The 21,733-nt window shown below is 35.6% G+C and overlaps 2 protein-coding genes and 1 pseudogene across 3 annotated transcripts; 1 reads left to right on the forward strand and 2 right to left on the reverse strand.

Moving 5' to 3' along the window:
- Nucleotides 1-275: 275 nt before the first annotated feature.
- LOC116118968 (protein MICRORCHIDIA 2-like) lies at nucleotides 276-14,316 on the reverse strand. The gene is made up of 18 exons (XM_031404927.1): nucleotides 13,868-14,316; nucleotides 13,691-13,765; nucleotides 13,306-13,340; nucleotides 13,069-13,147; nucleotides 12,911-13,000; nucleotides 12,184-12,259; nucleotides 11,487-11,565; nucleotides 11,254-11,382; nucleotides 10,426-10,524; nucleotides 8,723-8,830; nucleotides 8,451-8,600; nucleotides 8,102-8,194; nucleotides 7,578-7,629; nucleotides 7,379-7,490; nucleotides 6,291-6,555; nucleotides 1,343-1,431; nucleotides 872-914; nucleotides 276-766 (listed from the first exon to the last, which is right to left on the reverse strand). Exons 1-18 carry the CDS (start codon nucleotides 14,121-14,123, stop codon nucleotides 656-658), a joined length of 1,941 nt encoding a protein of 646 aa, XP_031260787.1. The 5' UTR covers nucleotides 14,124-14,316; the 3' UTR covers nucleotides 276-655.
- A 2,590-nt stretch (nucleotides 14,317-16,906) lies between these two features.
- On the forward strand, nucleotides 16,907-19,474 carry LOC116118969 (WAT1-related protein At3g53210-like). Of its 2 annotated transcripts, XM_031404929.1 has the most exons (7): nucleotides 16,907-16,927; nucleotides 17,169-17,376; nucleotides 17,469-17,531; nucleotides 17,621-17,737; nucleotides 17,874-18,270; nucleotides 18,591-18,742; nucleotides 18,867-19,474. In XM_031404929.1, the coding sequence occupies exons 2-7, from the start codon at nucleotides 17,198-17,200 to the stop codon at nucleotides 19,036-19,038; spliced, it is 1,080 nt and encodes a 359-aa protein (XP_031260789.1). In that variant the 5' UTR covers nucleotides 16,907-16,927; nucleotides 17,169-17,197; the 3' UTR covers nucleotides 19,039-19,474. The 2 variants fall into 2 exon arrangements, with proteins under 2 accessions (XP_031260789.1, XP_031260788.1); XM_031404928.1 differs by lacking the exon at nucleotides 16,907-16,927 and having other exon boundaries at nucleotides 16,942-17,376.
- Nucleotides 19,475-19,724: 250 nt separating this feature from the next.
- On the reverse strand, nucleotides 19,725-21,704 carry LOC116118924 (annotated as a pseudogene).
- Between the last annotated feature and the right edge of the window lie 29 nt (nucleotides 21,705-21,733).

The raw sequence follows: 21,733 nt of genomic DNA on the forward strand, positions 1-21,733 counted from the left end.
GTTAGACAAAAACTTTAGATGTATTATTAAAATAGTTTTGAGTTCGAATCACCTCAATTGCTAATAAAGATAATCATCGAAAGATTTATCCGATTGTTAATTTTAAAATCCAAAACAAAAAAGGTCAAATTGCACACAAATTAACCCAATCAACCTGAGTCACCAAAAACAAAAAAAAAAACAAAAAAATTATTGAAACTAATTTTGTTTCAAATGGAAATTAAAAATAAAACCTGCCACTAAAGATGAAATCGAAAGTCCAAACGACTCATTTAGGATGAAATCCAACCGCTTAAAATTATAAGATTATTTTACGAAGTATTGGTACTTCAATTTTCGCCGCTAGTTTTAAAGGTTTACAACTGAAGTTCATCTTCATAGAAAATTAAAAATACTCCTTAAATAGCAATTTCATTACTGTACATCAGTATGGTCCACGCCAAGCTACCAAGATAACCAATGTTGAGCAATCCCAAAGAAGCAGAAGACTAAACTGAAATATACAAATAAGCCAACCCATTCCAAAATTGGTCATGAGTATGATCATGTGGATCTTCCTCTAAACAAAGAAAAGGAAAACTTCAAATTGATATTCCCACAAAAGATCATTAGGTCGGTCATGGCTTTCGTCCCACCAGGAACTTCAAAATTACTTCTATGGAACCTTTCCTGCTTGTTCCGAAGCCTTCTTCCTGGCTTCCAAGTGCAATGACACTTGTGCATTCCTCCTTTTCGCTTGCTCCAACCGCTTCTCTAATTCTTCAATCTACTCCCATTGCCGCAGCAAAGAAAATTGACACATACTTTTAACTATTCATACCTTCTAACTTAGAATCACAAATCACAAGCTTGTTTTGCAAATTATACTCACCGATTTATTCAATTCAGCCTCTTTCTGCCTGCGCTCCTCACACCTGCAAAATAAATTCAAGAATAAAAGCATGGATCAACACATTACACACATGCACACATATACATCCTGAAGTTTATAACGTGTGGACCAAGAGTCAACACTTAGTTGCTAGCTTAACAAAATACCAAAAATTAAGCCAATGACAGCAGCCCTTGGTTTACACATTAAGAACTTTAGGAGGCCTGCACTTGAAAATTTTCATTTGTGTGTGTGTGACTCTCTATCTTTCTCTCTATGTGTGAGTCTGCGTGTGTGTCTTTGTTATTGAAAAGATCCACTTCGATGTACAGAGGCACCATAATTTATTGCTTCACAAAGTAAACACCGCCAAAACAGAATTTCACCCAACAGGCGGAAGTGTGATAGAACTTCACATTATTTATGATAAGGCATGATTTTAAACTCCTTGATTGAATATAAAATACTTACTTCATGAAAAGGTTTATGTTCTCCTCACATAACTGATCAGCTGACATTGACATTAGACGATCTTCATATATGACTTCATCGTTATATCCCTGCATTTTGCAGTATTCAACGGAAAACGAAAAAGTAAGAAGCAATCAGACAAATCAGTAAGTTGCTTTACACTCACCAACTAACAATACTAATCCCATATAAAGATGAACCAGTGCACGTCCATGCATATTTTATCATCTGTGCTGCATATTACAATAGAAACTGTACAGAACAAATAGAATTTGAATACACCTCAGTTTCACTAAAGGGGAGATTGATGATTTAGCTATAAGCTGGGGTTCCTACCTAGGTTGCTTCCATAATCACATCTTAGTATCTAAGTTGAAGATCCTGTTCCCTGAATGCATAGAAGGTTATAACAACCATTCTAATAAGATCCTAGACTCTGAGAGTTAACCCAGGGGAACTGGAGAATTATAAAAGGGTAGTCAGCTATCTATTTATGCCTATCCACCTTCACCATTAGACTAATGTTTTTCTCAGTACCAGCATGTCCATGGCTCAGTATCCGTCCCTCAGGGACTTGTGGAGAGAGATCTGCAAGGCTTATCATAATGAATGCCGACAGCTTTTGGCCCAAAAGTTGTTAAAAAATAATATTGTTTCTAAGATCTGACAGATGTTATCTGTAACTTCTGTATAAATAGGCCCTAATGTATTGTTTTTAAGCAGTAAATCTGAATTATTAAGATATTTAAACCCTGTTATTGATTAATTTTCACTCCTCTATTTCTTCTCTTTCTACTTATTCTCTCCTCTATGCTTCCTCTCTTCTCTGTCTATGTATGCTCTCCTCTCTACTTCCTCTCTTCTCTATTCTTTTCTTTACATGTATTCTCACATCTTTACTATCTTCTTTTCTGTTGATTATCTCTCTAAATCTATTCCTTCCTCATAGTTCTTTTCCCTTCAAATTCTCTATTCTAATATACGCTCTTCTCGTCTCATTTCTCTCTCAATCCTTCTCTTCTTTCTCTCCCTGATGTCTATTCTCCAGTCTCCTTTCTATCTAAATTCTGTTATTGTCTATCTATTTCTATCTCATATCTTCTATACTTTCTTTTCTTATCCCTGTCCTACACCAGGAATATAAGATGCAGAAATGCATTAGATATTAATAATATTACCACTTACATCAGTGAGTGCAATACTCGGCTGTATAGCAGGATGCTCATTTCTCATACTCTGCCTCATGTTTGCCTGAAGACCAACAATAGGTTGACCTAGATGCATCCCTTCATTGACATTAGATGAAAAATCGACATTTTGTTGGTTAGCAGGCATTTGCTTCTGAATGTCAACTGCATGTCCATCAGGAGGTTGGGCAGGGTCTCTCTTTAGCTTATTATGTGAACTGGAACCTGGATGCTGAAGTACAATTAAGTGATAGTTGTCTTTCCTGTCTTGTACAGAACAAATTCCACCAAGTCAAAACAATGAGAAAAATTATCACTCTACTAACAGACAAAAAGTGAAGGAACTATAAAATATCTTTTCTTGCAGTTGATAGGATGAGATAAAACTTTGAGTAATAGTAATAACGTTGGCATAGATAAATACATCCCAAGCTCCCAGCTTCCACATTCTTCGCCATTTCCTTTTCTCAATTAGTTACCATGGTTCAAAAAGAAAAAGGTAAGATAGTCACCCTTTAACAATCAAAAGAAACAGATCAATTGCTTGGCTGTATAAGCAGCCTTAATTTACTTAGATAATCCACTCATTAGCTGATGAAGGCATTTGGTTGCTTTCCTCCCACTAGTTTCAGAAAAAAGTGTTCATGAATTTGAATCACAATGATATCGTTGTTTTCTAAGAGCAGATATTAGGTAAGAAATTCAAAAGGTAATGCTAAGTACCTATAAAATGCCTAGAAATTTTATTTATACCATATAACTGCAATAAAAAACAAAATATCAACCGAGAGCTGTAAGAAATTTTTTCGACCATTTATAAAAATATGATGTGTGTAAGTAACATAAAAGCAAAACAATAAGGAGACATTTGAACACCCATGAAAGTAAAAATCTACCAGTGTTTTCTGTGGAATTCAGGGGCTCAAATACAACCCCACATTCATAATTATTACAGATAACATAACATAATCATCACTGAGGAATAAATATAATACACACTAATACACAAAATCATTTAATAAGAATATAGAAACCACAAAACTCTGAAAAGAATTATTGCAAGAACTGTACATATAAGAAACAAACCAGTATTCAATTGTCATCTGCTTCAGCCTAGATTCCAGCCGAACAAAGAGTGCAGACCTCTCAAAGTCCTGCTTATCATGTGTTGGTTCCATGAAATTTGCTTCCAGAACTCCTAGAAGATACAACCAGCAAAGCAATTTATAACTGAAAATGGAGAAAATTATTTTTGGAAAAACAAATCATTAAAAAGGCACAATACCAACAACACCATTCCCTCTTACGGAACCTTCACCATTGACTTTCCAGAAGGGCTGCAACAATATCAATAGCCTCACCACATTAGTTAACATAATTCATATTTCATTCAGTTAAAATAACAAGTGCAGAGAAACCTTACCACACAATCACCATATCGTTCGGTAAGCTACTTTAAGTTTCTAAGTGACCATAGTAAGTAAAAAAAGGATTCTTCATTAATCAAACTGATATTTTTGGTTGAACCTGGTAATTTTGATTCTAAGTGAATGCCACTAAAGAGAAAATAAGCTACAAAATGAGAGGCTTTATCCTCTGGTCAGCTAATACAACAAAATAAGGAAGAGATCCAATGCAGATAACCAGAGATATTACATTGGCAGCAAATGAGTTGCTGGATTAAAAGTTCAACGATATCACTAACATTTATACAAAACCTAATTCACACCAAGAGAACCAAAAATGTACTCTGCACTAACAATATATTGATATATATGAAAAGTTTACTTGAGCATTACCAAAACATACCCTGATGAGGCGATTTTTATGGTACACATTCAATCCGCAAACTGTAAGAGCAGGTGCATCTTTGAAAACTCCAATAGTAGTTTCCACACAAGCCTAAATCACCAAAAAAACAAAAAAAAATTGAAACGTGCACAGCTTGACAACTTAGATAACCATCAAGTAATAGCAATCCCTACATAGTCTACATCTAGCATAGTACATATTCTTTTTTAAGGATGGTTTTGGCACTGTAAATGAATTAATTGTGGATAGTCAGCAAAATATAAGCCCATACAGTAAAACACTGTGTTGGAATGAAAAGGGCAATACAGAAAAGGAATGAGGCTTTTCTTCACACCTTGTATCTTACCTCTTTCATTGTTGTAGCTAGTTGAGGCCTATATGTTACCACCTTCTTATATTTCAACTCATCTGCAATATGAAGCTGCTCTATCGGTTTTCCCCTTAATATAATTTTGAAGTTCTCAAACTTTCTTAGATACAACATGGAAGCATATGCCTAAAAAAATATCAGAGAGTTGATCAATTAAATAAAAAGGAACGAATAAAATAAGATACTTAGTTAAACAAGTGTGCTGAACAAACAAACTGAATAGAGAAAGTTCATATTTGAAAGATTACCCTTAATGAATAACGAAAGCGGTAAGTGATATGGGATTGAAGTTCAAGCACTCTTTTGGACAACTTTTTCAAATGTCCATGGTTAGCTTCATCTCTCAAACGTATATCCTATGTCACAGATAAAAGTAAAATTAATAAAGTCATAAAAAAAGACAATTTTCTTTCATCTATACAACATATAATACGTAAAAGTTAAGAAAAAAGCAACAAATTAATCAGCATACAAACATACTGCAGGTCTAACTGATTATTAGGAGAACTAAAGGCTGATCCATAAACTTTCAACTTTTGTGGAGACAAGAAACACAATGCATAATTTCAAAAAAAGTAATAGATCATCAGAGCTCTGCTTTGCAGTGAAATCAAATTTCAAGAAAACAAAGTAACCCAGAGTTTAGTATTACCTCTAACCTAACACTACAATAGAAAAAATTATGTGAAGATTCTTATAAAAAAGAATACATCACAATGATGCACTAAGTTTGCAGGTTTCCACGCTTGACAGTGCTAGAAACACAAATATAAGAGACAGAATAAGTTTTCATTTTATGTTTTTAACAACCATTCTAATAAGATCCTAGACACTGAGAGTTAACCCTGGGGAACTGGAGAATTATAAAAGGGTAGTCAGCTATCTATTTATGCCTATCCACCTTCACCATTAGACTAATGTTTTTCTCAGTGCCAGCATGTCCATGGCTCAGTATCTGTCCCTCAGGGACTTGTGGAGAGAGATCTGCAAGGCTTATTATAATGAATGCCAACAGCTTTTGGCCCAAAGTTGTTAAAAAATAATATTGTTTCTAAGATCTGATAGATGTTATCTGTAACTTCTGTATAAATAGGCCCTAATGTATTGTTTTTAAGCAGTAAATCTGAATTATTAAATATTTAAACCCTCTTATTGATTAATTTTCACTCCTCTATTTCTTCTCTTTCTACTTATTCTCTCCTCTATGCTTCCTCTCTTCTCTTTCTATGTATGCTCTCCTCTCTACTTCCTCTCTTCTCTATTCTTTTCTTTACATGTATTCTCACATCTTTACTTTCTTCTTTTCTATTGATTATCTCTCTAAATCTATTCCTTCCTCATAGTTCTTTTCCCTTCAAATTCTCTATTCTAATATACGCTCTTCTCGTCTCATTTCTCTCTCAATCCTTCTCTTCTTTCTCTCCCTGATGTCTATTCTCCAGTCTCCTTTCTATCTAAATTCTGTTATTGTCTATCTATTTCTATCTCATATCTTCTATACTTTCTTTTCTTATCCCTGTCCTACACCAGGAATATAAGATGCAGAAATGCATTAGATATTAATAATATTACCACTTACATCAGTGAGTGCAATACTCGGCTGTATAGCAGGATGCTCATTTCTCATACTCTGCCTCATGTTTGCCTGAAGACCAACAATAGGTTGACCTAGATGCATCCCTTCATTGACATTAGATGAAAAATCGACATTTTGTTGGTTAGCAGGCATTTGCTTCTGAATGTCAACTGCATGTCCATCAGGAGGTTGGGCAGGGTCTCTCTTTAGCTTATTATGTGAACTGGAACCTGGATGCTGAAGTACAATTAAGTGATAGTTGTCTTTCCTGTCTTGTACAGAACAAATTCCACCAAGTCAAAACAATGAGAAAAATTATCACTCTACTAACAGACAAAAAGTGAAGGAACTATAAAATATCTTTTCTTGCAGTTGATAGGATGAGATAAAACTTTGAGTAATAGTAATAACGTTGGCATAGATAAATACATCCCAAGCTCCCAGCTTCCACATTCTTCGCCATTTCCTTTTCTCAATTAGTTACCATGGTTCAAAAAGAAAAAGGTAAGATAGTCACCCTTTAACAATCAAAAGAAACAGATCAATTGCTTGGCTGTATAAGCAGCCTTAATTTACTTAGATAATCCACTCATTAGCTGATGAAGGCATTTGGTTGCTTTCCTCCCACTAGTTTCAGAAAAAAGTGTTCATGAATTTGAATCACAATGATATCGTTGTTTTCTAAGAGCAGATATTAGGTAAGAAATTCAAAAGGTAATGCTAAGTACCTATAAAATGCCTAGAAATTTTATTTATACCATATAACTGCAATAAAAAACAAAATATCAACCGAGAGCTGTAAGAAATTTTTTCGACCATTTATAAAAATATGATGTGTGTAAGTAACATAAAAGCAAAACAATAAGGAGACATTTGAACACCCATGAAAGTAAAAATCTACCAGTGTTTTCTGTGGAATTCAGGGGCTCAAATACAACCCCACATTCATAATTATTACAGATAACATAACATAATCATCACTGAGGAATAAATATAATACACACTAATACACAAAATCATTTAATAAGAATATAGAAACCACAAAACTCTGAAAAGAATTATTGCAAGAACTGTACATATAAGAAACAAACCAGTATTCAATTGTCATCTGCTTCAGCCTAGATTCCAGCCGAACAAAGAGTGCAGACCTCTCAAAGTCCTGCTTATCATGTGTTGGTTCCATGAAATTTGCTTCCAGAACTCCTAGAAGATACAACCAGCAAAGCAATTTATAACTGAAAATGGAGAAAATTATTTTTGGAAAAACAAATCATTAAAAAGGCACAATACCAACAACACCATTCCCTCTTACGGAACCTTCACCATTGACTTTCCAGAAGGGCTGCAACAATATCAATAGCCTCACCACATTAGTTAACATAATTCATATTTCATTCAGTTAAAATAACAAGTGCAGAGAAACCTTACCACACAATCACCATATCGTTCGGTAAGCTACTTTAAGTTTCTAAGTGACCATAGTAAGTAAAAAAAGGATTCTTCATTAATCAAACTGATATTTTTGGTTGAACCTGGTAATTTTGATTCTAAGTGAATGCCACTAAAGAGAAAATAAGCTACAAAATGAGAGGCTTTATCCTCTGGTCAGCTAATACAACAAAATAAGGAAGAGATCCAATGCAGATAACCAGAGATATTACATTGGCAGCAAATGAGTTGCTGGATTAAAAGTTCAACGATATCACTAACATTTATACAAAACCTAATTCACACCAAGAGAACCAAAAATGTACTCTGCACTAACAATATATTGATATATATGAAAAGTTTACTTGAGCATTACCAAAACATACCCTGATGAGGCGATTTTTATGGTACACATTCAATCCGCAAACTGTAAGAGCAGGTGCATCTTTGAAAACTCCAATAGTAGTTTCCACACAAGCCTAAATCACCAAAAAAACAAAAAAAAATTGAAACGTGCACAGCTTGACAACTTAGATAACCATCAAGTAATAGCAATCCCTACATAGTCTACATCTAGCATAGTACATATTCTTTTTTAAGGATGGTTTTGGCACTGTAAATGAATTAATTGTGGATAGTCAGCAAAATATAAGCCCATACAGTAAAACACTGTGTTGGAATGAAAAGGGCAATACAGAAAAGGAATGAGGCTTTTCTTCACACCGTGTATCTTACCTCTTTCATTGTTGTAGCTAGTTGAGGCCTATATGTTACCACCTTCTTATATTTCAACTCATCTGCAATATGAAGCTGCTCTATCGGTTTTCCCCTTAATATAATTTTGAAGTTCTCAAACTTTCTTAGATACAACATGGAAGCATATGCCTAAGAAAATATCAGAGAGTTGATCAATTAAATAAAAAGGAACGAAGAAAATAAGATACTTAGTTAAACAAGTGTGCTGAACAAACAAACTGAATAGAGAAAGTTCATATTTGAAAGATTACCCTTAATGAATAACGAAAGCGGTAAGTGATATGGGATTGAAGTTCAAGCACTCTTTTGGACAACTTTTTCAAATGTCCATGGTTAGCTTCATCTCTCAAACGTATATCCTATGTCACAGATAAAAGAAAAATTAATAAAGTCATAAAAAAAACAATTTTCTTTCATCTATACAACATATAATACGTAAAAGTTAAGAAAAAAGCAACAAATTAATCAGCATACAAACATACTGCAGGTCTAACTGATTATTAGGAGAACTAAAGGCTGATCCATAAACTTTCAACTTTTGTGGAGGCGAGAAACACAATGCATAATTTCAAACAAAGTAATAGATCATCAGAGCTCTGCTTTGCAGTGAAATCAGAATTTCAAGAAAACAAAGTAACCCAGAGTTTAATATTACCTCTAACCTAACACTACAATAGAAAAAAATATGTGAAGATTCCTATAAAAAAGAATACATCACAATGATGCACTAAGTTTGCAGGTTTCCACGCTTGACAGTGCTAGAAACACAAATATAAGAGACAGAATAAGTTTTCATTTTATGTTTTTACAACTTTTGAGAAACATTGAGTCTATACTATCAAAGCTAGGGGTGTAAACGAGCCGAATAGTGCGCAGCTCGAGTGCAAATCCTAGAGCCCGAGCTCGAGCTCGACAGGTAAAACCCGAGCTCGACTAGATTACGAGTCGAGCCAGAAAACTGAGCCAAAATAGAGATTTTTTCCTCTTCGACCTAAGTTTCTTCTTCTTCAATGAAATTGAATCTAGATAATGGGAAGCTATTGAAGAGTTGTGCTCAAATCTTGACCAAGTTGATGAAGCACAAACATGGGTATATTGTTAATTCTCGTGTTGACGTTGTTGGCATGGGTTTACATGATTATTATGATATTATAAAGAATCCCATGGATCTGGGCATTGTGAAGTCGAAATTGGCAAGAATTTTTATGATTCACTAGTGTTGAGATCTTGGCAGCCAGAGCTGGCTATCGAGATCTGGCCGCCGCTTATAGAAGAGAGAGAGAAAAAGGTGGTCACCGCTTGTGGTGGTGGTGACGGTGGTTGGGTGGCTGAAATTTCAACACAAAATTAGGATCTGTTTGGAGGCTGGCTGAGTGCTATGATTTTGATTATGGACAAGCTTTGATCGGAGAAGAGAACTGGCGACTTAAGGAAGACTGGAGCTGAGCTGCTGAAGAGTGAAGAGTGGACTGAAAAGAGTAGATTGAACTTTGAAGGAAGACTAGGGTTAATAAAATTAATTTTAATATATGATGGGCTGAGCTCTAGTAGGCACGCTTCCAGCTCGAGCTCGGCTCACATAAGATTTCGAGCTGCTCGAGCTCGGATTGGGAAATACCGAGCTGAGCCAGAGGTCGACACGAGCCGAGCCCGAGTAGCTTGTGAGCTACTCAGCTCAACTGCAGCCCTAATCAAAGCCAAATGATTAACAAAAATACATTCATTAAATCTTAAAAAAAAATAAAAAAAGATAGTGGCTCTAACAATTGTGCAAACAAATATACCTATCCAAACATGACCAGAAAAAATTAAAGTTAGTCCACATTTAGAGATAATACATTCGGTAGATTTTATTTCATACTGACTGACACTTCTAAAAAGATATTACTAAAAAATGTATGCATAAAGAAAAATCTCATGAAATGGTTCAGACAACTTACAAGGCGAAGCATACCTCATCATCGTCATCAAAATTTAGTTCATATATGCCTTCATCATTCAGCCACAAGTTATAAATAATCACTTTTGTTCCATGTGGTCCAATTTCCTCAAACTGGAAAATATAAGATAAGATAATCAAAGAACATACAGGCTAATCTGTAAGCCACAATTAGAACCAAATTCTATGTAACTCTTAAAATAAAATATATATAAACCCTGTAATGGCAGAAGCCAATGTGCCGCTGGTGTCTATGGTTCAGTTGTAAGGTAGAATTGGGCAGGTGACATAACCATGGGGTTGTGTAGGAGAAAAAAGTCACAGCAAAGGACATGCCTCTATTGTAAGCCTCGGAAAGTTCAAAGTTAAAAAATAATACCTCCGTCCTTCAGAAAAAATTCCATAAGGCACAATGTGATTGTTTATATCCATCTAAACAGCATTAACTAGTATGCAGACTTATAATCAAGCAAGAATGAAGTCTACTGATAGGCAGTTAGGAAGATTGCATATAATAATTTTATTTAGTTAATTTTAAGTTTTAAAAGATAAAGCCAAGACCATAATTTAAACTATAATAACTTAGCAAGAGTTTTGAAATTGATCCTTCCAACTTATCCACAAAAAAGATATACCAGGTTTTACAAAGTAGAATTAGTGGAAAATAATTTTTTTTTTTTTTTTTTTTTTTTTTGATACAGAAAGCATATGTATAAGAAAAAAAAGGGTTTCAGACATTAACCAGATATCAAGTGCAATAAAAACTTTAATTCATGTTCACCAAAGACATCCTCCTTGCCATAAATATTCTAAGCTTTACTAAATAAAATCTAATTGAAATACCTGTTCCATGAGCTCAGTCTTTGATGCAAAGGGTGACCATTCAAGGATGGTTTCCAAGTTAGAAGACCAATCATCCTGTGAGCCATAAGTTATTGGGTCTGCCCAATGGCCAGAAATATCAAAATCAATCTGCAATTGAAGGTTAAAAAGAAAGCTCAGTCTAGAAATAGAAATTAATCACCACCTTAATAATAGGGAAAATAATTCAAATATTAAAGTCATGAAAATATCACCATTGGAACAATCACGTCATTCTGCTGAGTTTTCCGCAAAAAGGTATAAGATAGAAGACCAACACTTTGGGTAGCTTTGCTAAAAGGACAGATGCCACCAAAAAGTAAAAAATCGTCATAACAGATTGAAATTAGAATTCAGAAACTCAATATAATTTCATTTCCTAAACTAAGGCTGAATGAATGAACTTGTAAGATGATATAGTAAAAACAACCCAAACTGAAATCAGAGTGAAGGATAATGGCAAATGAGACCACCACCCAAAAAGCAAAAGGCCAATTCTAATTTTTTAAATGTACTCCAATAAAACAAATAACTAAGACCCAGCTTTGTGTTTCTAATAACAATTTTACAGCTATGAACTCAAGAAACCCTTATCCCATGACCCATAAACTAAGGTTGAAAAGATCACACTGATAATCTCTCAACAATTGTGTGTACATGTTCCATGTTAAATCATGCATGCGTAAAAAGCTTCTTGTAGAGCCCAAAATACATGACGTTCACAAGGAAACAAACAAAAGTGGTGAAAGAAGAAGTTCTGAGTACACAACCCTCATAGATTAAAATGTTAAACTGAACTAATTCTGCAAACAATAAATAAGAAACACCTCTGAAAAAAATTTATGCACACCTGTAATCAACATTAAGTGAAAAAACCATATTGCACAAACCGAAAACAGAAACGGACAGTACCTTGCATTAGTTGCCCGACTGAAGACAATAACATCAGCACCAAGTCGCATGGTACTTGTCTTGAATCCATTACCATCTGAAAACATAGATGCCCTATCAAGATAAACAAAACAAGCAGATTCCAAAGAGTTGAACTCAAGTAACTGGACTACGAGAATTCTGGAAAAAGGAGGGTTTGTAGCAAAGTTATCTTTTGCTTTGAACCTCGGCATGATCAAGGTGATAGCTTGTATTAGACAAATTCAACCAAAAAGTTCAAGCAATCAAAGCATATGCCTTAATCACGATACAACAGTAGCCATATCAAACACTATGTCAAACCAACATTGGATGTCTTAACATTCATCCAGACATGCAGGCTCAACAAAACACACAGTCACATCGGCCTTGCAAGTGATTCATAAACTAAACCAAACACAAAAAACATAGGGTCCAACCATTTTATGGGCCAATAAAGCCTGAATCCACAACATGGTTCAGAAATCCAAGAAAAATATTTTCTTCCAACAAGTTCATTCTGAATAAAGGAAGGCATAAGAACCACATGAGTGTCTGGAAAGGTTGGTTGTCTAGCAACTAGCATCACATTGTACTTTTTAAAAAGAAGAAGAAATTACTTCAACCAAAATTGAGGACAAGAACAGCAATGTTGAAGCCAAACAAACAGTAGTTACAAAACTGAAGCCAATCATGCCAAAAGAAAAGGATAAATAGTCATAACATTTACATTGTCCAATTGTCGAGCTTCCCTTCTTTGTCGAATAGCCCAAGCTCATGCATTTTCGCAGACATTCAGGATTCATTCCACCGCCATCATCTGCACAAAACATCAGATGTTTCATCTTTGTGTGGCAGGTACTCTACTTGCATTAAGGTACAAAATACCTTGGAAAAGTAAAGCTGGAGAGCCATCCTTCAAGACATCAATTTTATCGACCTTCACAAAGGTTGCACCATTTTGTACCTTAAAACACAATGACATAAAGCAAAGTTGATGCACAAATAACTCGTTAACAACATAGTTCAATGTAATTGAGTTATAACAGTACATTATTGGCGTCAATGAAATATATTACTTTGCTAATACAATACAACATAGAGAACAAAAAATTTCAAACATACCTCATCAACAGCATTATCCAAAAGCTCAGCAATTGCTACCAAGAAAAAAGAAATAAAAAAGAAGAAGAAGATTAAAAGATAAACAAAAAGGTATCATGCAAGTTATATCTGTGATCTCTAAAGCACTCTAACAAGACATGCATGTGTACATATACCATGATGGCAAGGTAATTCAAACCGTGAACTATGAACTATATCCTGTTAACATCCACTTCAACAATAAAATAATTCATTGGGAAGTAAAACTACTTAACCCTATTTTACAAGCACATAATTTACATGTATATTCCTGGTTTCACCCTAAATTCACAATAACTGATTAATTACGCCGGGACAAATTCATAAACTGTAGCAAAACGAAGTCGAATTCAGCAACTCAAATTACCTCCAAACGCCCATTTATGAGAAGTAGCATTTGAATGCAGAAATTTAGGGTGTACACGAGCATGCTCCAATGAACCTGTAACTCGCGCCAAAAACAGCGCAAACCTACTAATTCATCTTCAGAAACTTAAAAAGATTCTAAGAGGAACCAAAAATTAAATTAATTAAAAAAAAAAACCTTCAAAAGGAGCCAGTACAGTGGTGGGTCCCACAGCATAAGCCCCGGCTTTCCAGAAACTTCTGGATTCAAACCCTTCTTTAACCGGAACCGGTGGTGTGATTGCTGCAACGTCTTGCTGTTGCTGTAGCTGCATTAGGGGTACGCATTGAGGTGTCGTTTTATTAGAAGTTGGGTTGACTTGTGGAACGTCTTCATCGTCGCTACTGCCGATTTCAACTACAATTTCCGGTTTTTCTATTTTAGGCGGCAGCATTTTCTTGACGTAGTATGTGAACGACACGGATTTGTGCGCAGAGATTTAGGGTTTTTGAACTTACTGATTGTAAAATGCAATGAGTATTAATGTATTTTGCATAATTAAACTGAATGTAAACAACGTCGTAACCCCCGTTTCTCCTTCACGGAATTGATGCCCGGAGAACTGAAACATAGAAGAGTGCGAGAACGGGAATTACAACCGTTTAGAAAACTAAAACAACAATAAACGCTGCGTTTAGAATGTTCGTTTTAGCCATGGCCCATTAGACAACATCCAGTAAACAAGCGTTGCAACTTACAACTTAATAAATTGATCTACGAAAATTCTAAATCACTTATTTTAATTTATTAGTTTATTATTAATTTATATTTAATATTTATTTTTGTAAATATTTATAACAAAAATAACTTGATATAAATATTTTATATTATAATAATTTCGTTATTCTAATTATAAGTGATTTGTTAAGAACTCTTAGGGGGTGTTTGATTGGGGGTTACGTGGGATTACTAGGATTAAGTCATCTTATATTACTTGATTACCATGTTTGGTTGTCAAGTAATATAAAATACTGGTAATCTTCAAATACCAATAATGGTTACTATTGGTAATATTGAAGGTAATCTAATTACCTCTATTTTCTTAGGTATTCTAAGATTATCAATGTTATCTTTTTTTGTTACAATTTTATCCCTTATTAATAAAATTTTAGGACAATAATGCCTTTATTTTTAAATTTATTCACATGAATATGACTTTTACTATTTTACCCCAATTAATTAACTTTTTGGACAAAATTACCCTTGAATTCAAAACAAATTGCAGCCCACCCAAACCACCACCCCCACCCGCCTGCCGCTGACAACCACCACCGCAGCCAGCCGCCGCCGGAATGGCGCACAGAAGGCCGAAAATGGCCGTCATGCGCCAATATGGTCATTTCTGGCCAGATCGTGCCAGATTTCGCCGTTGACGGTCATATCTAATCTAGCTGTCAAAGGCCAGATCCGTCATCAATCTGGCCATCGACGGCCAAATCTGCCACGTCTGGCCATTTTCAGTTAGATCTTTAGTCGGAAATGGCCATACGACGCACGGAGGCCATTTCCTACCTTTCGTGTGCCATTAGGTTGCCGGCTGCCAGCGGCCTACGGTGGTTGCCGGCGGGCGGCAGTGGCTAGGTTGATGAGAGTGCTTTGTTGATTTTCCAAATTTTTATTATGTGGTTGTTTTTGCTAAGTTTTTAAATGCAAAAGGGGTTATAATAATCCAAATAATAATTAATATTAAAAAATAATATAATAATAATATTTAATTAGAGGACAATTCAGTAATTTAAATAACATACCTATCAATTTATTCCTCCCAACCAAACATATTAATATAACATACCCACCAATTAACCAAACACATTTTCTTAAAGATTCCCAATAATCTTCAGAAGGCTTTTGGTTGGGGGTTATGTGGGATTACTGTGGGTTAAGTCATCTTATATTACTTGATTACCATGTTTAGTTGTCAAGTAATATAATATACCAGTAATCTTCAAATACCAATAGTGGTTACTATTGGTAATATTGGAGGTAATCTGATTAACTCAATTTTCTTAGGTATTCTAAGATTATCAGGGTTATCTTTTTTTGTTACAATTTTATCTCTTATTAATAAAATTTTTGGACAATAATGCCCTTATATTTAAAACAATTTACAGACCACCACTGCCACCCAGTCACCACCGCCAACAGCGGGCCAACCACCACGGACCGCCATCGGAGTCCCTAAAAAAGAACGAGATTCTGTGGGAGGCTCCGGGAGGCTTCGATATGGCTGTTTCTAACCATATTGATGGCCGAAAATGGCCATATTAGGCCAGATCTGGCCGAAAATGGCCAGATCAATGGAACTGGCTGTTAACGGCAAGATCCTTGGCCATTAACAGCCAGATTTGGCTTGATATGGTTGTTTTCGGCCATCAATATGGACAGAAACGACCATATCGGAGCCTCTAGGTCACGGTGAGCTACTCACAGGGACTTTCGAAAACTTCCGACGGTGGTTTGCGACGGCAGGAGGTGGGGGTGATTTCATCATAAATTAAAGTTTTATATAAGCGGGGGTGTTTTAGCCAAATCTGAAATATTGGGGGTTAAAAGAAACTGTTCAAAAATTAATAATAAAAATAATATTATATTAATATTTAAAAATGAGACAATTTAGTAATTTAAATAACATACTCACCAATTTATTTCCCATAATCAAACATATTAATATAACATACCTACCAACTAACCAAACACATTTTCCTAAAGATTTTCAGTAATCTTCAAGGTAGTCTATCTTTTCAGTAATCCAACATTCCCAGTAATCTAAAATTCCCTGAACCAAACGCCCTCTCAAGGTAATCTAACTTTCTAGTAATATAATATTCTCAATAATCAAACATTCTCTGAACCAAATATCTTCTTAAGTATATCATTTAAGAGGTTTTGATTTCGAATCTCTACTCGATCCATAATAAAGATAACCACATAAGTTCTTATGGATAGTTTTAAGGTCCCGGGATATTACTCAACGAGTAAGGTAACACTTCTACAGTTCACACTTTGCACCCACATGCTCTAGTTCCGTTTAGGATTTTGATTACTGATACTGAAGACCAAACCAAATCCGTTTGTTTATTCTTAATTAGTTTTCTTGTCGTCTCCTTCATCATACTGATAGCACCATTCAATTAATTAATTGAAAAAATACCGCAGGATGGTTGCCTTAACGTGCAATGGCAGCAGAACTTGGACTCTGTAAGATACAAAATAATTGATGGTTTGACCATTTTTTAAGTTCAGAAGTTGCGTTAATCTATATGATTTCTCCACTAAGTACTGCTTTTCAGTCTGTACTAAAATTTTGCTTAGCCAATTTTGTGGGACATCTCCTCGTATATTGTCCCTCTCTTCTTCCCCTTTATATCGGTTTAAGTTTTCTTTTATACTGAAACTTTACCTTCTCTTTTGAATCTAGCGGTTGCTCCGATGGCGGAAGATGGGTTAGCACCGGTTAAGAGAATTGGCATGGTGCCTGAACGAGCCAAGTTGCACATAGCCATGACAGTGTTTCAGTTTGGTTATGCGGGAAACCATGTTATCATGAGAGGTGCTCTCAATCTGGGCGTAAGCAAACTAGTCTTTCCTCTTTACAGAAACATCATAGCTCTCATTGTGCTGCTTCCCTTCGCATATTTCCTAGAGAAGTATGATATTGTTGTCTTCATAATATGTAAATTTAATCTTGTTTTGGGCTCCAATCTTCACAATTTTTGTTCTTTTTCTTCCTGGCTTCCAGGAAAGACAGGCCAGGATTAACCCCCTCATTTCTCATACAATTCTTTTTCCTTGGATTTCTTGGGTACGATTTGATTATAGAAACATTAGATTATTAATGTATGATGACCAAATGATTTCAGAACATTAACTTCTTTACTCTCTTTGTGGCAGAATAACATTGAATCAAGGATCTTACATTTTTGGTTTGGACAACACCTCACCTACATTCGCTTCTGCCGTAGAGAATGCAGTACCTGCCGTAACCTTTATCATGGCCGCGATTCTCGGGTACCAATTAATAAAACTCTTAATTTCCATCTCCATAATTTCTGTGACCCTCAAGCATAATTGGTTTGTTGCTAGTTTGAGCAAAATTATATATATAATTTATTGATTTTTTTGTTTTTTATGCTTTGTTTTGCAGAATAGAGCAAGTACAGTTGACCCGGAAAGATGGAATAGCTAAGGTGCTTGGAACTCTTGTTTCTGTTGCTGGAGCTTCAGTCATAACCCTATACAAAGGACCAATTATTTATAGTCCAAACCCATCTTCAGAAAAATCTGATTTGTTGTTGGGAGATACCAAAGAGAAGAATTGGACCTTAGGTTGCATCTGTCTCATTGGTCACTGCCTGTTTTGGTCCAGCTGGATAGTGTTGCAAACTCCTGTTTTGAAGAAATACCCTGCTCGGCTCTCAGTCGTCTCCTATAGTTGCTGCTTTAGTGTTATGCAGTTTTTTGCGATTGCAGCATACTTTGAAAGAGATTCACAAGCCTGGCATATTCACTCCGGCTATGAACTCTTCAGCCTTTTTTACTCGGTATGTGACTCAATTAGTATCATGATCTTTTTGTTTAAATTGTTTGGTAGCTAGTTATGGTCTTGGGGATTTAATTAACCACATCTTGGCATAACGAAGAAAAATCATTAGTTCCATTTCCAACATTGTGCAATGTGATTAAGTCCACGATCAAACACAATTTTGATATAAGAAAACCTATCTCAAGCAGTCAATCCTGATTAGTCAAGCTTCGATCCTAATAGTTGTAGCAATCCCACTTTTTCTAAGTCGCTCTCTATTTGCTTTCACGTTTCTAATTTTATTTTCCGTGGAAGAATAACAGAAATGAGTGACTGCAGGGATTGGTGGCTTCAGCAATGGCATTCGCAGTACAGATTTATGTCATTGACAGGGGAGGTCCAGTGTTTGTTTCAGCATATTTACCTTTACAAACAATGCTTGTTGCTATAGTGGCCACAGTTGCTCTTGGAGAAGAATTTTACTTGGGAGGGTAAGTCTTCTCAACCAAATTGCAAATTGATTTTTTTGTTTTGAATTATTACGATTTACTCTTGCAATCATGGTTATAATAGTTTGTTTAATCTTTACTTCTTTACTTTGGATGCAATGTGCAGGATTATTGGAGCTTTGTTAATTATAGCCGGACTGTATCTGGTTGTTCTGGGAAAGAATGAGGAAAGTAAGTACAGCACAGAAAAGGTAGTTATAATCTCCTCATTATCTGACAACAATGTGGTGGAGGGTCCAAGTAAATCATCACTCATCCAACCATTAATTGATTGTTGAGTGAGACTCAGAGAGGCCTCAGATTTCACTTCCAACTTTTCAACAAAATCTGTCAACAGCTCCTGGTTTCAAGTTACTTGCAAGTAACAAGAGCAGTTGATTGTGAGCAGTGGCTTTTGAAATCAATTTAAAAAGAAGACCATGTGAAGGCTCCAATATTTAGTTAAAATCAGAGGTAGACAAGACAGGCGGCAATTGGGCCTGTGAAATAATTTGAAAAGCAAATAGTAAATCGATGGATGTTGCAGACACCATCCATTGTTGCCTTTTCAGCGTATAAATAATAAGAATACCAAACGTCTTGACTTCTCCAAGTTCAGAGGGTCATGCTGTTCATTTATGTGGCCTTGAAAATGCGTGTGCGAGAATACTTTATGCATTCAATAGCTGTTTAGTAGTTCATTACAATTTTTTTATAGAATTCTCTCAACAGCAAGAGCTCAAGTTTTTGCAGTATTGAAATTATGGGATCCGAACCTGTGGGGTTGGCTTGATGGTCAAGAAAATTTGTTCCCTTCCTTGAGTTATTGCGTTCAAACCTTGGGACCACTTACCACAATAATATTATAGTTTACTTAGTCTTTTGGGATTGTTCAAATAGACTTCGGATATTAGTTGAGGTATACGCAAACTGTCTCAAATACCCTAGTTAACTGAAAAAAAAAAAAAAAATACAGGATCCAATGTGAATAGAATTATATATTAGGTCTTGATATCAAGTAGTCGGAGTGAAAGGGCTATAATTAACAACTAAGACACAGAACTTCAGCCACTAGTTGGTACTTGGTGGAAATAAAAAGGCCATACTGAATTCACTCAAGTCAAACAACCATAGTGCTGCGGTCAACAGTTGAGATGCCAGCAAACAATTAATTAAGTTGAATTCCTTTTTGTTCTAAAGGTCATAAATCTAACAGCACAAATAAAAGACGCAGAGATCACAAACATAAAAGCTAGTTGAGCAAAATGGTGAATGAAAAAGATAAACAACCTAATCTACTGAAGCAGAAATATGACTGTTAACACTTGTTCATAGCCTAGTTATTCTCTTCTTGTGGATTCCAATATCTGTTGAACATCCACAGTGAATCAGCAGCAACAGGTTCACTATCATGGTTACGATGCCAAGTAAAATGAGCATGAGTTCGGTTCTTTATGTCAAGAATTGCGTGTCCAAAGCTTGCTTCTCTATATGCTGAGTAACTGGGCTGTGGCTCAATGAATCTGCACATAGAATAGGGTAATTTGTCAAGATTCAGATAATTGAACTACAAATTTTCTATTTTATAGACCATGATAGAAGCTCACCTGTTAGCAATGCCTTCGATATTTCCACCGTCACCAATGGTTATGTACACAGGAGCTGAATGGTTCTTAACTGGGGAGCTCAATCCGTTTGTTATGTTGTATTGCACATTTGAAACTCGCTCCTAGAGGAAATAGAACAAGTTTTCAACAAAGCAAACAATTTGAGTTAGATAATATACGAACGAAACACACAGGGTTTAAGTAACCGGATTAAAATAAATGTTGTTTCCCACTTAATTATCATGGATGTCAGCACAAGCATAAGAATCTGCAGATTGAAATTGGGTTGGAACAAGAAAGCTTACTGAACGCTCGTACGAATGCACATGGCCAGCCAAGACTATATCGACTTTGTGATCAACAAACCAGGGCTCAAACATCACTCTCATGCTCTCTCCTTCCATATAATGGTAGCCATTGCTGTTATACCAAGGAGAGTGAAGAAGAACAATCAACCATGGAGTTTCAGCTCTATTAACCTTTGGTAACTCGTTTTGAAGCCACTCGTATTGAGGAGTATATTTCCCTGTACCAGCATATTATTATTGTTAGGCCCTTGTTTTCTGCAGGAAAAAATTTTAAACCAATGACAAAATCTGAAGAAAGTTTAATACCATATGCTGAATAAGAAGAAAGGACAATTATGTATGTTGATGCGCGCTTAATGGAATACCAAAGTGGAGATGTACTGTGAGATGCCCTGTAAGGGACATGGTACCTATGCATATATGGCTTAAAAGGAACGTTTTCACCCTGAAATACATAAAATCAATTAGACAATCAACAGAAAATTTGATAATTAAATCAAATCCATACACTTTAGGTGCATAGGACTTACAATTTCTGGAGCATAATCAAGCTCATGATTGCCAGCAGTCCAAATCCATGGCTGATATGCAGTGCTCTTCTCAACAAAACGGCCCCATGTATCCCACCTCACATTGTCATGGAACGGATAATGGTCGGCATAAGAAAGATCACCAACAAACAACACTGCTTGTCCATTTTGGTTCGAAACATAATGCTCAAATGTCGTATTAGATGCATATGTTTGTCCCAAATCACCTGTTAATAAAAAGATGTCCTACATTACTAGAGAAAACAAAAAAAAAAACAAAAATGGGACGTCTCATGAACATACCACCCAATAAAAAATGCAGAGACTATAACAACTAACCCATAATCCCAAATGTGTATGGAACATCGGGTCCTACTTCTGGAGGAGTGGTGAACCAAAACCGGCGAGTTCCAGTGCCAGACCCGAGTTCATAGAAGTATTTGGATCAGGATAGTTTAAGGTGCCGGGATATACTCAACGAGTAAGGTGCACTTCTACAGTTCACACTTTGCACCCACATGTCTAGTTCCGTTTAGGATTTTGATTACT

This window comes from Pistacia vera, unplaced genomic scaffold (assembly GCF_008641045.1).
Source record: "Pistacia vera cultivar Batoury unplaced genomic scaffold, PisVer_v2 Contig866, whole genome shotgun sequence".
In the NCBI taxonomy this organism is placed as follows: domain Eukaryota; kingdom Viridiplantae; phylum Streptophyta; class Magnoliopsida; order Sapindales; family Anacardiaceae; genus Pistacia; species Pistacia vera.